This window comes from Ascaphus truei, chromosome 9 (assembly GCF_040206685.1).
Source record: "Ascaphus truei isolate aAscTru1 chromosome 9, aAscTru1.hap1, whole genome shotgun sequence".
Lineage (NCBI taxonomy): Eukaryota > Metazoa > Chordata > Amphibia > Anura > Ascaphidae > Ascaphus > Ascaphus truei.
The window spans coordinates 26,132,402-26,147,027 of record NC_134491.1 but is presented as its reverse complement, the minus strand read 5'-3'; the positions used below and the strand labels follow the sequence as shown (position 1 = coordinate 26,147,027).

Sequence of the window (14,626 nt, the reverse complement as noted above, 5' to 3'; positions counted from 1 at the left end):
CATTAACTGGCAGGGCCAGGGAAACCCCCCCCCCCCACCGCTAATACAGCACCCCCCATTAGCACATCCCTAGTATAGGTTGCTACATAGGGTTACGACAAAGGATTGTTATATACAGAGGCTGTGAATGTTATTAGGTACAGGCTATTGGATTGTGCTCGATCTGCCCCGCTCAGTTAATATATCAACCTCTGTTCCAGCCTCCCTAATCCCATACAGATCGGTTAAATGGCTTGTCTATAGGATTTCAATACAGTATATAGGAACTGTGAATGTTATTAGGAACAGCCTGTATGATGGTGCGCCCCCTGATCATTGACAGGTAGTGCCAGGTACCTCCCAGGTTAATACAGGTCCCACTGTTACTGCCTCCTTAATCCCGTATAGCTTGATAAATAAGGGTTTAGAATTTAGATAGGATTTTATATAGGGGATGTAAATGTATTAGGATCACGTTGTATGACGGTGCCCTCTCCAATCATTGACTGGCACTGCCAGGGAACACCCCCCTCCCCCAGACAACCCCCATGGTACCTGCATTCCAAGGCTGACAGTGTTCAACATGATGAGTGCGAACATCAGGTACTCAAAGTATGAGGAGGTAACAAGGTACCACACCTTATACTGGTGCGGGTTCTTGGGGATGTACCGACGCAGGGGGCGGGCCTTCAGAGCATACTGCACACACTGACGCTGGGGGGGGGGGGAATAGAGAGAGAGCAGAGTTAGATTGCACATACAGTATATTGATGAAGAGTATCTATGCACTCGTAATGAACACGTCGCATTGTATAAATATGAAGAGTATTTATACACTGATAATGAACACGCTGCTCTGTATAATGATGCGGAGTAGCTTTATACACTGATAATGAACACGCTGCTCTGTATAATGATGATGAGTACAGTATCTATATACCAAATACAGTATGAACATGCTGTGCTGTATAATGATGCTGAGTAGCTCTATACACTGATAATGAACACGCTGCTCTGTATAATGATGCCGAGTAGCTCTATACACTGATAATGAACACGCTGCTCTGTATAATGATGATGAGTACAGTATCTATATACCAAATACAGTATGAACATGCTGTGCTGTATAATGATGCTGAGTATCTCTATTCACTGATAATGAATACGCTGCCCTGTATAATGATACGTAGTATCTCTTTCTGTGTCTGCTCCCCCCTGGGCAGGCCCCCACCTGGTTCTTGTTCAGCTCACAGTTCTTGTACTCCTGCTCCCCCTGCTCCTGGAAGGTGACGATGACGAAGCCAACGAAAATATTCATCATGAAGAAAGCAATGAGGATGATGTACACGATGAAGAAGATAGCGATCTCTATGCGGTAATTATAGATAGGCCCCATATCCTCTGTATGAGAGTCTATGGCCCTGTACAGCAACCTGGAAGTATATATACACAGTCATATACACAGTATACAATGATACTTTCACATGTCTCAGACAAGTCCCCTAGCCTATCTTACTTACTTACCCTACCCTACCTTACATAATCACATACTGTACAGTGCTTTCCTCTGCAGCCAGGGATTCTGGGTAATGGGTGTCACTTTTGTATTTCTATCCACTTTTAAAGTGGATCCCGTTAAGCTTAGGCCTGCTGCATAACACATCTTGCTTTAACCCTTTGATTGCCAGAGGGGCTGTGTCACCAGAGTGCCACAACCCTTTTCGGCACATTGCGATCATGGGAGCGATCGTACGATGGTGACGTCACTGGTGACCTCGTCCAGTCAGATCGCATTTAGCGCGCCGGAGTGCAGAACACAATCTCTCCTTGAAAATGATCAAAAAGCCAATGATGTCGCTACTTGGTCATGGGGGCCCAAGAGTGCCAGAACTCATGTCATGGTAGCTAAGTCAAGGGGCGCCCATAAGGTTAAAGCAAAGGTCAAAGAAGCACATGGCTAGCAAATCTACTCACAGGCAGCTGTTTGGACTGTTGGGTCTCATCATACATACTAAGTACACAAACAAGTTCTGGTGGTTAAAAAGTGAGTGGCTCTGGCTTTTCTTTAAAAGAAGTGTAAAATAGCAGGCATATGCTAAAAGGGTATATGTTGCGTTATCACCCCCACCCCCTGTTGTAACTCCCTCTCATTATAACACTCCATCATAATGACGCACTGGGGCCAGCCCTCGAAGGTGGAGATGGTGAAAAGAGACATCATTCCAGAGAGGACATTATCGAAGTGGAATTGACTGTGACTCCAGACTCTCTCCTGCAGCTGCAACTGGGACAGGTCCCCGTCCTTAGCCACTATATATTGACCCCTGAAACAGAGGGAGAGAGAGGATGAGAGGGAGAGAGTTTGAGAGGGAGGAGAGGAAGAGAGAGCAAGAGAGGAAAGAGAGAAGGGAAGAAGAGAGAGATGGGGTCAGAAGAGAGGTAGACAGGGAGGGAGGAGAGAGGAAGGGGGGGAGGGAGAGACAGAGAGGGAGATACAGCAGAGAGAGAGATGGGAGAGAGAAGGATGGGGATAAAACTGCAAGAAAGACAATGACAGACAGAGAAAGAGGTGAAGAGTGTGAGGAAGGGAGGAGAGGTGTGACAGGGAACACTGCGACACTGAGTGGTGACACTGCACATACCTGCATTCAACCTCTGTCATCTTGGTGGTGTCAGAGCAGCTGTAGAACTTGCCCTTAAATCAGACACAGAACGTCAGCCATTGGCATACTGTTTCTGTGTGCCCATATACTGACCATACATTGCCCTGTGTTCCAATACAATGCCCATCAACTGCCCTCTGTCGTCATACATTGCCCATGTGCTCATACAATGCTCATACACTGCCATGTGTGCCGATACACTGCCAACACACTACCCTGTGTCCATATACTGCCCTGTGTGCTCAAACACTGACTACTCTGTGTGCCCTGTGCCCATACAATGCCCTGTATCTCCCCTTTGATCTCTCACCTTGAACAGCTGCACCCCGATACAGGAGAACATGAACTGCAGGAGTGTGGTGACCAAAACAATGTTACCAATGGTTTTTATTGCTACGAAAACGCATTGAACAACATGCTGTGGAGAGAGAGGGAGAGTGAGACACGTGGTAAAAGATGAATAGATAGAGGTGGAGGGCAGTGGGTGATAGGGGAGGAGGCTTGAGGAGAGTTCTGGCACTGGTGCTGCCCACATGCCTCACCTTCAGACCCTTTGCACGGTTTATGGCTCTGAGAGGCCGCAAAACTCTGAGAACTCTGAGAATCTTCACCACAGAGATCGCGCTAGATCTAAGAGAGAGATGGGGAGACAAAGAGACAGAGGGGGAGAGAGAGTGGGAGGGATAGAAAGAGAGGAGGGGAGAAAGTAGGAGGGAGATAGGGGATGAAGAAAGTGGGAAGGAGGAAGCAAGACAGAGAGAGAGAGGGCGTAAAGAGTGAGGGAAGGAGGGAGAGAAAGAAAGCGAGAGAGAAGGAAGGAAAAAAAGAGATAGGGGGGAGAGAAAATGAGGGGAGGAATAAAAACCAAAGAGAAAGAGAGAAGGTTAGAAATAATAGAGAAACCCCTGAAACCCATTGAAAAACAGACCAACAGTGACACGGGGACAATCAGCTCACTGGATGCCAAAGGAGATGAGAGATACGCTAACCACCAGGAGATCGAGAATGTTAAAGTAATTCCTGCAGAAGGAGCCTGTGTGAAGGAATGCACCATAAGTGGTCATCTAAGAAAGGGAGAGATGGAGAAAGGGAGAGATGGAGAAAGGGAGAGATGGAGAAAGGGAGAGATGGAGAAAGGGAGAGATGGAGAAAGGGAGAGATGGAGAAAGAGAGATGGCGGGGGAGGGGAGATGGATAAATTGAGAGAGAGCAAGAGACGGAAAGAGAAAGTGAAGGAGAGAGAAAGAGAGGGACATGGAAGTGGGGGAGAGAAGGAGAGAGATAGAGAGGGGGAGAGAGAGAGGGAGGAAAGGGAAAGAGATAGTGAGAGCAGGTGGTTAAAGAGAGTTGAAGCGCTATGTACATTACTGGCGCTGAATACATAAAGGCATACATACATACAGTATACTGTAATACATGTGAATACATAAAGGCATACATACATCCATACAGTATACTGTAATACATGTGAATACATAAAGACATACATACATCCATACAGTATACTGTAATACATGTGAATACATAAAGACATACATACATCCATACATGTGTAATACATGTGAATATGAGGTTGTGTGTCTGTGTCACATTTCTCACCTTCAGAACGATTTCAGTGGTAAAAATAACTGTAAAAACGACGTCAAAGTGAGAAAGAATCTGAAAAGAAAATATACACATTATAGCAAATCCTCACCATATAACTCCTCACATTGCCCCATACAAATGCTCCATATAACTCTTCTTACTGCTTCATATAATCGGTCCTTATCATTGCCTCTATTGCTTCCTATTTTTGGTTCCTCTAACTCCCCCTATTGCTCCATATAACCGCTCCTTATAACGCCTCCGCCTTATAACTCCTCCTATTACCCCATATAACCTCTGCCTATAACTGCTCTTATTGCTCCATATAACCACTCCCTGTAACTTCTTATATTGCCCCATATAACCACTCCCTATAACTCCTTATATTGCTCCATATAACCACTTCCTATAACTCCTCCTATTGCTACATATAACCTCTCTATAACTGCTCTTATTGCCCCAAATAACTCTTCTTACCGCGCCATATAATCGTTCCCTATCATTGCCTCTATTGCTTCCTATTTTTGCTCCCTATAACTCCTCCTATTTCTCCATAGAACCGCTCCCCATAAATGCTATATATAACTCCTCCTGTTGCACCATACACGTTCTCTTCTGTACCCCCTGCGCACTGTGTCACCTGGTTGCGGAATGAGTCCGGTCGGATGGGATCCTCAGCAGCCAGCGAGATGCTGCTCAGGAGAATGAAGAGCAGGATGAAGTTGGTAAAAGTGGTGGCATTAACGATCCGGTGACACAGCACTCTGATCCTACATCACAGGAACAGCGGAAAAAGAGAAAGAAGGGCAGGGTGGGAGCGAGAAGAAGTAAGAGTGGTCAGTAGCTCCTTACTCTGATGGGATAATACAGCATCTCACACACAGGCTTCCTAAAAGTTAATATGGTCTTTGACACCTCCTTCTGATGGGATAAGAAGGCATCTCACGTAGGGGATCCTCATAAGTTAATAGGGTCAGTGACACCTCCCTCTGATGGGATAACAGGGTCTAATGGGATAAGAGTGATAGGATTTCTCTCTCACTTGTTCGTGGGGCTGAAGATGAAAAAGGAGCTGGCCTCGGGCATCGGCACCGCCTTCTCCTTGAGTTGCAGCTCTGCCAGGGGTCGCGGGCGAGGACTAAGTGGGATATCAGGCTCCTCCTCCTCATCATCACCTGAGAGAGGAAGAGTGAGAGGGGAAGAAAGAAAGAGAGAGGGAGGATGAATGAGAGATAAGGAGGGACAGAAAGGGACACAGAGCGAGGGATAGCATACATGAAAAGGAGAGAAGGAAAAGAAAGAGGGAGGAAGAGAAAAGGTCAACAAAAGCCAGAGATTTTGTGTGATGGAAAGACAAGAGTGAGGTGAAGGGAGAGGGAGAAGGGAGGGAGGTGGGACTGAGAGAGAGGGAGGAAGGGACGACACTGAGCTTCTCACCAGGGAAGTCTGCAGAGGGGTATGGATCCTTAATCTCATTCACATTAGACTCAAACTCATCTATCTTCAACTAGAGATAGAGAAAGAGAGAAGGGTAAAAGAATAGAAAGAATCAGGAAGAGAAAGAGTGTGAATTATAAACACAGCCTGCACCAGAGAATTAACAATACCCACAGACATAAAAGGGTGAAAAAAGATGGCCGTCACATCCCATTAGATAAAGCTTATATGTGTCCCTTCCCTCTCTCTCTCTCTCTCTCTCTCTCTCTCTCTCTCTCTCTCTCTCTCTCTCTCTCTCTCTACCCCTCTGTCTCTCTCCCTTTCTTTATTTCCCTCCCTCTCAATTGCTCTTTCTTTCTCTCAAATACACTTCTCTTTATTGACATGACAGTATGGATTCCAGTGCTGTAAGGGCATGTATATAGCTTCAGTATTTACGAGGTACATGGGCAACAGTTAAACATCGGGATGTGGGGTTCAGGGGGCGCCACCCTGCCAGTGACAGATATAATGGCCGAGTTCTGCAGTGGTCTCACCATCTCCTAGGATGGGTCTAGGACAGTTAACTGCCACCATTTGGCCGACAGGACTGTTCACTGCCGCCGATGACCCAGGGAGTCTGGGGGATTCAGGGCAATTTTAGGAAGTACCGAGAACTGCAACCTAGGAATCTAACCCCTAACCTTAACTTAAACCCCTTAAACCCTAATCCTAACCTTATCCCCTACCTAATCCTAAAAACCCTAATCGCTAACCCCATACCCTTATATTCCTAACCTTAAACCCTAACCCAAAAAAACCTAAACTGTAAAAGGCTCCGTAAAACCCAGTGGTGAAACGGCCATGGTGAATTGTCCCATTCCTATTCTGTGTAGTGTGGGGTCAGGCTGCGTCTGCCGAAGAGGTTGCCCCCAAAATTGAATTCAGTCCCGGGAGGGGGTCTGCTATCATTGGTCTGTATCTTGTATATTTTATATGTAGATTTCTTATTGTTTGTGTTGTGAATATATTTTTCTATATTTATCATTTTTGAGTACGCGGTGTTTTTGTCAAACCTTATTTTGGGGATTGATATTTTGTGTAGTGTTAGGGGGTTGGGCCATCCTCCCAGTTTGAGACATTATTTTTGACCCTCATTTGTTGGTGGTTTTGGAGTGCTCTTATTTTATAAATATACCTCTTATAGAATTACATCCTACTCCATGTACTCAGGTGCCGATTCTGCATGCAGGATGCTAGTATATACAAAATATATAGTTCCCCACACTCACTACATCAATAAATAATTAAAATAGAACAAGTCTAAGACAAAAAAAGTTTGCTTGAGATCATATACTGTACAGTATGTCAATAAAGACAGCCATTTGAACCATACTGTACAAGTGTAACCATAGGAAGGAGTTGGGAAGCGGAACCCAAACTAGCAGGAACTCCAACTCCGAGTGCACCTTAGATGTACTCAGCTCTACAGTATTGTGACGATTCACTGTTTTGACTATGAGAGCACTTGAGGGAAGTACCACGTTTAGCCAGCGTGGGAACGGGCCAGAACAAGTGTTATTTTACCCCAAAGTTGTCCCACGTATTTTGATCTCGATTTTGATAGTGCTTCTATTTTTTTGTTAGTATTATGATAGTTTTGCATTTTATGACTCTAGCGTCATTATAACTAACTATGCTCCCGCATGGACATTATACAGACGGATGAGTATATTGTTTTCTACTTTGTAATAGCTTATCTCTATAAATAATTAATCGTTATGACTCTTTTTTACAGTTTGTCTACACGCCTTCTGTATTTTGCTGTACAGTAATGTGTCTACGTAGCAGGAAATCTTTGACTCTTTTATAGGATTATTATGGATGTAGGAATACCCGTCCGTTCACTCCTTTCTGTGCTTACGCCTGGTATGTTTGATTGGAACCCTTCTATCAATTTTAAGCCCATCTGCTATTGATCTTTAATTAACAACTACCTGGTATGAGCTGAATAGACAGGCCCCTTTCCTATTGTCCGATTTTGCTGTGCTTAATGCATTATTATAATTCCCTGTGCTGTATTCTTCGTGAAGCGCTGAGTACACTTTTGGCGCTACATAAATAAAGACATACAATACAATGTTTCAAATGGTTGTCTTTTTTGACACATGATCTCAAGTAAACCTTTTTGGTCTTAGACTTGTTCTATTTTGATGATTTATTGATATAGTGAGTGTGGGGAACTATATTTTTTTGTATACCCTAGTTTTTTGTGGGTTTAAAGGGATCCCGGTTTGTTCCCTTCGCATTCTTCCGCATTATTTATTGTAACATACGGTGGTGCTGTTTGCCACTTTTTGGATTTCAGACATTCAGGAGACTGTTGGACAGTTTCCCCACTATGCCGCTGACACAGATGCCTCTATAATTAAATGGGTCCAGCCTGTCTATGCTCTTGTAAATGGGGGTTATGAGTCCTTGGTTGCACAGTTCAGGGATGTCACCAGCTGTCAGGACCAGGGTGACCAGGGCTTACTGTAACATTCCATCCGGACCACTGGCTTTCTTGGTTTTTATTTGTGTACGTTTTCGGTTATTTCCCTAATTGTGATTGGCGTGTCCAGGGGGATTTGGTTATCTTTCATGGTGTCCTCTAGTGTTGTTAGTTTGGTAAAGGTTGTTCTTTTGTTTTTGTGTCAGGGATTCTTCTCAGATTTCATGGCTAAGGTTCTCAAAGTAGTTCTTCCAAATGCTGCCATTTTCAAGCCAAATGTCTGTTATTTTGTCATCGCATGCTTCTTCAATTCTTTCATGTTTTTTGACAGTGTCGTTGTGTTTTTTCTCTCTAAGGGTGTGTTTGTAATATTTTAGGGTTTGGTGGTTCCTTGTCCTGAGCTCTGTATCACGTGTCTCCTTATTGTTGGTTTGACATTGATCGTAGGGTGTTTCTTAAAGAAGCAATTTATGCGTTTTTTTTTAATTCATAATTTTTTTAACATAGGTTTGAAGCAGGGACTCTAAAGAGCTGAACCCCATTAATTTCCCCTCCAGGGACCCCCTGTTCCCTGGAACACAGACCCCAAAGGGGGTGCCTGTAACTTGGCAAAGTTGAAAGCTCCCGCGTCACGCGGGTCAATAGGAAGCCGCACCTGATGATCTCATGGCTTCCTATTGGCCCACAGGGTGCGGGAGCTTTGAAACTCCGCCATTACGTGAATGCTGCTAGCTGAGAAGAGCGGCTACTAGAACCCCGTATGGTCATAATGTTGCCAGGTGTCCAGTATTGAAACGGACTGTCCTGTATTTGGACACTCTGTCCTGTAAAAATTGTTTGTGTCCAGTATTACTTCTCTGGACATAGGGACCTGACCGGCTTGGGGGACCATGGGATTTACCCGAGCAGGGATAGACTGTGCTGTTGCAAGGGGTTGGGAAGCTTCCTCCATTCTGACTGGCGGCTGCTGGGAAATGCAGGCAATCAGGGGAAGGTGCCAGTAGCCTAATGGTGGGAGCAAGGAGGAAACACCATGGAGAGATGAGAAGTGTGTGTAGCGCGTCGAGCTCGTCACACCATTCACCATTATGTCCAGTATGTTTGGAGAAGCCACCTGGCAACCCTACCTATGGAGGGTCTGTATCTCCTGGAAGCAGGAAGTCCATGGAGCTGAAATGAATTGGGTTCACCTCTGGAGACTCAGTATATGGCAATAATGGGTGCTCTAACAGTCCAGAAAGAATTATTGATATATCCAATTCATCAATAGAACTATGACATCCAGCTCAACCATGGAGTGGGTAAACTAATGGGTGAGTAATATCTCCAAACTATAGCATGATTATCCTGAAGGTCACAGAAAAGACATGAATATACACCCTCCACTGTGCCTCATTGGAAATAGCTTACAGGCATACCCCGCATTAACGTACGCAATGGGACCGGAGCATGTATGTAAAGTGAAAATGTACTTAAAGTGAAGCACTCCCTTTTTCCCACTTTTGATGCCCGTACTGTACTGCAATTGTCATACACGTGCATAACTGATGTAAATAACGCATGTGTAACGGGTTCTATAGTCTCCCCGCTTGCACACAGCTTCGGCACAGGTAGGGAGCCGGGATTGCTGTTCAGGACGTGCTGACAGGCGCATGCGTTAGCTGCTGTTTGCCTATTGAGCGAAATGTACTTACTCGCGAGTGTACTTAAAGTGAGTGTCCTTAAAGCGGGGTATGCCTGTATATAGTAAATCCAGACTCCTTGATAAAGCACCTTTGTGTGAAACGCGTTGGAGGGTACTTACCCCCTTGTTTTGTCATGTCTGACAGATAAATAAATCTTTTTTCATTTTTGCACACCTGTGTCCCTGGGCAGGGCGCTGCTATTGTGCATTTATTTGCATTATCTTTTGGATCACCTCTGGAGACTCCCTGTTCAACCCACTGTTAAATTATTATTTTTTTTTAATAAATCGCCTGCTTGGATTGCCTTTTAAGATTTTGCATTTATTATCAAAGCCTTTCTCTTTGGTTTTGGTTTTTGTTATTGGCTTATTAGGGTATTTTTTTCAGGTTTTACTTATTTGGCAGGAGATCAAATATGTTAAGATATTTCTTTCGCCCCCTCTCACCTTAGCAGTAGTTGGGATTCCTTCTCCCTTTAATTTCTGCTCTAGTTTCTTGGCGAGCAGCAGTTTCTCTTCATCTGACTTGTCAGGGTTCGCTCTAAAGAGACAGGGAGAAGACACTGCCTCGTAAGAGCCTGCAAAACTCTGTGGATGGAGGCTCTGTCCTATAAACTGAGACATAGACCCTATAAAGTCTTATTGTGTAAATAGAAAATATAATGGAGGCTCAGTCCTATAAACGGAGAAACAGACCCTATGAAAGTCCTATTGTATAAATGGGATACACGATGGAGGTTCAATTCTATAAATTGAGACACAGATCCTATAACATTCTCGTTGTATATAGGATGGGTATTGTCTCACCGTGCCTGTTTCTTGCGCTTGCGCTCCTCCGTCTTGGCTCTCTGCGCGGACGTCAGGCTCTCGGCCTCCGCCAGGTTATCGACCGCGATGGCGAGAAACACGTTGAGCAGGATGTCTGCGTCATGCTCAGGACAGATTACCCAGAGTGTTTTTCAAACCAAATTTAACCAGTGTCAATCCGACCATGGTAGCGCAGAATGCTCTGTAATGTCGTTATTACAACATTCTTCCCATTATCTGAGCTCCTATTGTGATGTCATCAGTCAGATCACTTTTGTCATTGGTTAGTAGTGTTCAAAACAGTCTTGTCACTGGTTAAAAGCGTTATTCACCTTATGATGTCATCATTAATCCTTAGAACATTGGTTAGTAGAGTGGAGCAGCTTATGATGTCATGCATTATTATCATACCTCCCCCCTTGTCACACATGTCATCTTGCAACTTTTGTCTTCTCATTGGTTGGCAGAGTAGAACACTCTATGATGTGATATTGCAGCGTTAGAATGGAGATCATAGGGTTATTGGTGTCTGTCGCTCTGAGATAAGAGCGTTATGTTTTGTTTATCTCACAGACCCTAGGTGTGGTGCATTCTGGGTAGTAGGATACAGTTCCCACACCCGAAAAGGATGACAAAGTATATACAGACGAACATCCCGGAGGACGAGGGGCCCCCGTACGCCATGATCCCATTATACATCACAGAGGTCCAGTCTTCTCCAGTCAGAATCTGCAGAGAGAAGAAGGGGGGTATAAAAGCTCCATATAACCACTCCCACTCTCACGTAACTCATCCCACTGCACCATAACTTCTCCTTAGAACTCCTCCTATTGCTCCTTATACCTGCAGTACTCCCTGTATCTTGACTTTCTTTGGCAGCAGAACTACCTCTTATCTGGGTGTTACCTGGAAGACAGTGATCAGCGCCTGCGGGAAGTTATCGAACGTGCTCCTCCGGATCACTGTGTCCTCAAAGTCAAACTTGCCCCCAAAGAGCTGCATCCCGAGGAGAGAGAAGATGACCATGAAGAGGAAGAGGAGGAGAAGGAGTGAGGCGATGGAGCGAACAGAGTTCAGAAGAGAAGCCACCAGGTTGTTCAAGGACGTCCAGTATCTGGGACACAGGGGGAAAACACGAGACACTCACACTTCATGTCCTATAGCTCGCTTCTGTATGTGTCACTGTGTCACTCCCTTCTGCCTGTCACACTGTAGTGGGATAGACACACTTTATGTCCCATAGGTCCCCTCTGCCTGTGTCATTGTGTCACTCTGTTGTGAGAGGGACACACTTCCTGTTCCATAGCTCCCTTCTGTCGGTGTCACCCTGAGGGGGGAGGGTCAGACACCATGTCCCATAGCTCCCTTTTGCCTGTGTCACCATGTTACATTGTGGTGGGGGCGACAGAGTCTATGTCCCATAAGTCCGTTCTACCTGTATCGCCTTGCAGTGTGAGAGACACTCTCCATGCCCCACACACCCCGTATCCCAGTATGACGTCAGTGGTTCCTCACCGGGTGATCTTGAAGATGCGCAGCAGTCGTATACACCTGAGGACAGATATTCCGAGCGGGGACATGATGTTGCTTGCGACGAGCAGGATCTCCAGCAGCCCCGTACACACCACAAAGCAGTCAAAGCGATTAAATAGAGACATGAAGTATGCCTGGAACCCGAGAGCATACATCTTCAGCACCATCTCCAGCGTGAACAACACCAGCAGCACCTGGTTCGCAATGTCTGGGGACACAGAGGGTGGATCCACGTGACACACATAGGAGCAGAGTGATGTAATGACAGTGCCGCGTTTAATGGGTTAACGGGTCATTCAAACGTAGAACAACAATGACGTGTTTAAGTGACAGGTTGCTGTCTGATGGCGTTTCAGTTGTGTGCTGAGAGGTAAACACAATGGTAGAGCCATGCTTCATTACTTACCTTGGGCCCTCGTTAGCCCCTCAGACTGCTTATGGTGTTCGGTTGCTATGGTGATAGTGTTAAGAAGAATGACGATGATGATGAGCCAGTAGAAGAGGTTGGACTTGACGAAGGTGCGGCACTTCCTGCGCAAGAGGCGGTGCCAGTGACGCCACTGACGGCTAAAGATTGAGGGCGGAGATTAACTGGTTGAACTTCCCTATTAACTCATGTAGGGTAATATAGAACAGGGTGTGAGGGGGAGGCTGACACTGCCGCTACCCGCGCTGTACCTATAGTGTGCATAAATGTCATAATGTACAAGTCTGTGTGAAAGGGGTCTGGGACAACTGCTACCTATTCTGCATCTGTGCTGTGCAGCAGAGTGTAGAAGCATGAAGCAATTGGTAGTAGTATATAGCTAGGGTGACCATATTTGTCCTAGCAATAACCGGGACAAATGTCATGCATACGCAGTCTGCGCTCGCCATGGGGATCCATAAACCGGGACAACACCCGAAAATGCTGGGACAGAGACCTAAACTCCGGGACTGTCTCGGCTAAAACCGGGACATCTGGTCACCTATAGAAGTGTATAGAAGTGTATAGCAGAAGGTAGCAGGAGTTAGTAGTGCTCACTCACAAGAAGGCGATGACCTTGTTGATTCCCTCCATCTCATACAGACTGTCGGTCTCTGAACCACCCTCCGCTAACTGTAAGAATCCTGAGGTGAGGGAGAAATAGAAATAAAAAGAGAGGGAGGTAAGAGAGAGGGAGAGAGTGCTCTCAACAATGCTGCCCCCCCCGTATATGTCAGTCCTCACACCCAAATATATCCCTAAACACCCCCTACATTCGGCCCGCGAGATCTGCCTCTTCCCATAGGCCGCGCTTATAGTGCCAGCGACGGCGAATCGACCGATGACGTCACCCGTCGCGATAGTTGAATTTCAAGGTTAGGCGACGCCGCTGGCTACAAGGCCAGTGACGTCAGAAAAGGGGGAGGGCAGAGGCACGGAGAAGCTCTCTGATTGGCCGCAAGGGGAGACCGTCGTCGCACAAATCAAATATCAGTGACTACCAGATTTCTGGTAGCACTGTCACTCCGTCGCTTTGTCGCAGTCGCATGCACTATAAGCACCGCCGACGGCGGAAATGCATTTGTTTTAATGTGATGGTCACGTCGCCGGCACTATAAGCGCAGCCTTATGACCACCAGTCACACCCACCTATAACACTCATGTGCTGCCCCCTCTCTCTGGAATTCCCTACAATGTAGGCCATGTAGAGCAGCCATTTTTTCTTTTTGTTTCTACATTGTCCCTTGTTTCCTCTAAAGTGTAAGCTCTCCGGAGATGGGCCCTCATTTCCTTCTGTATCTGTACATATTTGTCCTTATTTGTATGTGACTTTGTAGCTCCTGCTAATATATATATATTTGTATACTGTGGACAATGTATGTATGTATGTGTATCTTTATTTATGTACTCCGTGATTTACAAGAGACACAATACATTACAGGGAATAAGTGCAATAAACTAGACCAGACAATAGGAAAGGAAATACCTGCCCCGGAGAACTTACAATCTAAGTGGTATGTTGGGAGACTTACAGAGACAGCAGGTGAGGGAATAAGTGCAGTAGATGGAAGTCATTGGTACTGTAGGAGTGACTGGTGATTATTGTTCTACTGGCAACCGGACTGCTGTATACCCCTATAGTGACATCACCACTATTGAGATTTGATATCACAAATGTTGTTTATATTTGCCCTCTTGTGAGTGCAAGTCCAAGAGACCGTCTTTTTTATTTTTTATATAATTACATTTCCCATACAGTATCACACTATGGAACTTGCACTTCTTTTTCTTTCTTATATACATATATATATATGTATATATATGTATATATATATATATGCACAAAAAAAGAAACCCTATAGAAAGCACTCAAGTAATTCAAAATAAGATGGATCTTATTAGTAACACAGAAAAAACAAGGGGTGAATAAAATTGAATTAAAAAACGAAAACCACTAATCTCCTACAGTAAATACTATTAAATCTGCATGATAATGA

At 45.1% G+C, this 14,626-nt stretch overlaps 1 protein-coding gene across 3 annotated transcripts in view; it reads right to left on the bottom strand.

Moving 5' to 3' along the window:
- The window catches only part of CACNA1S (calcium voltage-gated channel subunit alpha1 S), a 65,781-nt gene that overhangs the window by 13,736 nt on the left and 37,419 nt on the right, over nucleotides 1-14,626 (bottom strand). For all 3 annotated transcript variants that reach the window (XM_075613971.1, XM_075613973.1, XM_075613972.1), the window contains exons 10-27: nucleotides 13,192-13,273; nucleotides 12,570-12,730; nucleotides 12,146-12,371; nucleotides 11,537-11,744; nucleotides 11,239-11,359; nucleotides 10,631-10,745; nucleotides 10,271-10,364; nucleotides 5,667-5,736; nucleotides 5,272-5,404; nucleotides 4,870-4,999; nucleotides 4,242-4,301; nucleotides 3,600-3,706; nucleotides 3,185-3,272; nucleotides 2,953-3,060; nucleotides 2,622-2,674; nucleotides 2,157-2,303; nucleotides 1,211-1,412; nucleotides 535-693 (exon numbers count right to left, since the gene is read on the bottom strand). In XM_075613971.1, coding sequence (XP_075470086.1) covers nucleotides 535-693; nucleotides 1,211-1,412; nucleotides 2,157-2,303; nucleotides 2,622-2,674; nucleotides 2,953-3,060; nucleotides 3,185-3,272; nucleotides 3,600-3,706; nucleotides 4,242-4,301; nucleotides 4,870-4,999; nucleotides 5,272-5,404; nucleotides 5,667-5,736; nucleotides 10,271-10,364; nucleotides 10,631-10,745; nucleotides 11,239-11,359; nucleotides 11,537-11,744; nucleotides 12,146-12,371; nucleotides 12,570-12,730; nucleotides 13,192-13,273 — 2,264 coding nt within the window. The remainder of the gene's footprint in view (nucleotides 1-534; nucleotides 694-1,210; nucleotides 1,413-2,156; nucleotides 2,304-2,621; nucleotides 2,675-2,952; nucleotides 3,061-3,184; nucleotides 3,273-3,599; nucleotides 3,707-4,241; nucleotides 4,302-4,869; nucleotides 5,000-5,271; nucleotides 5,405-5,666; nucleotides 5,737-10,270; nucleotides 10,365-10,630; nucleotides 10,746-11,238; nucleotides 11,360-11,536; nucleotides 11,745-12,145; nucleotides 12,372-12,569; nucleotides 12,731-13,191; nucleotides 13,274-14,626) is intronic.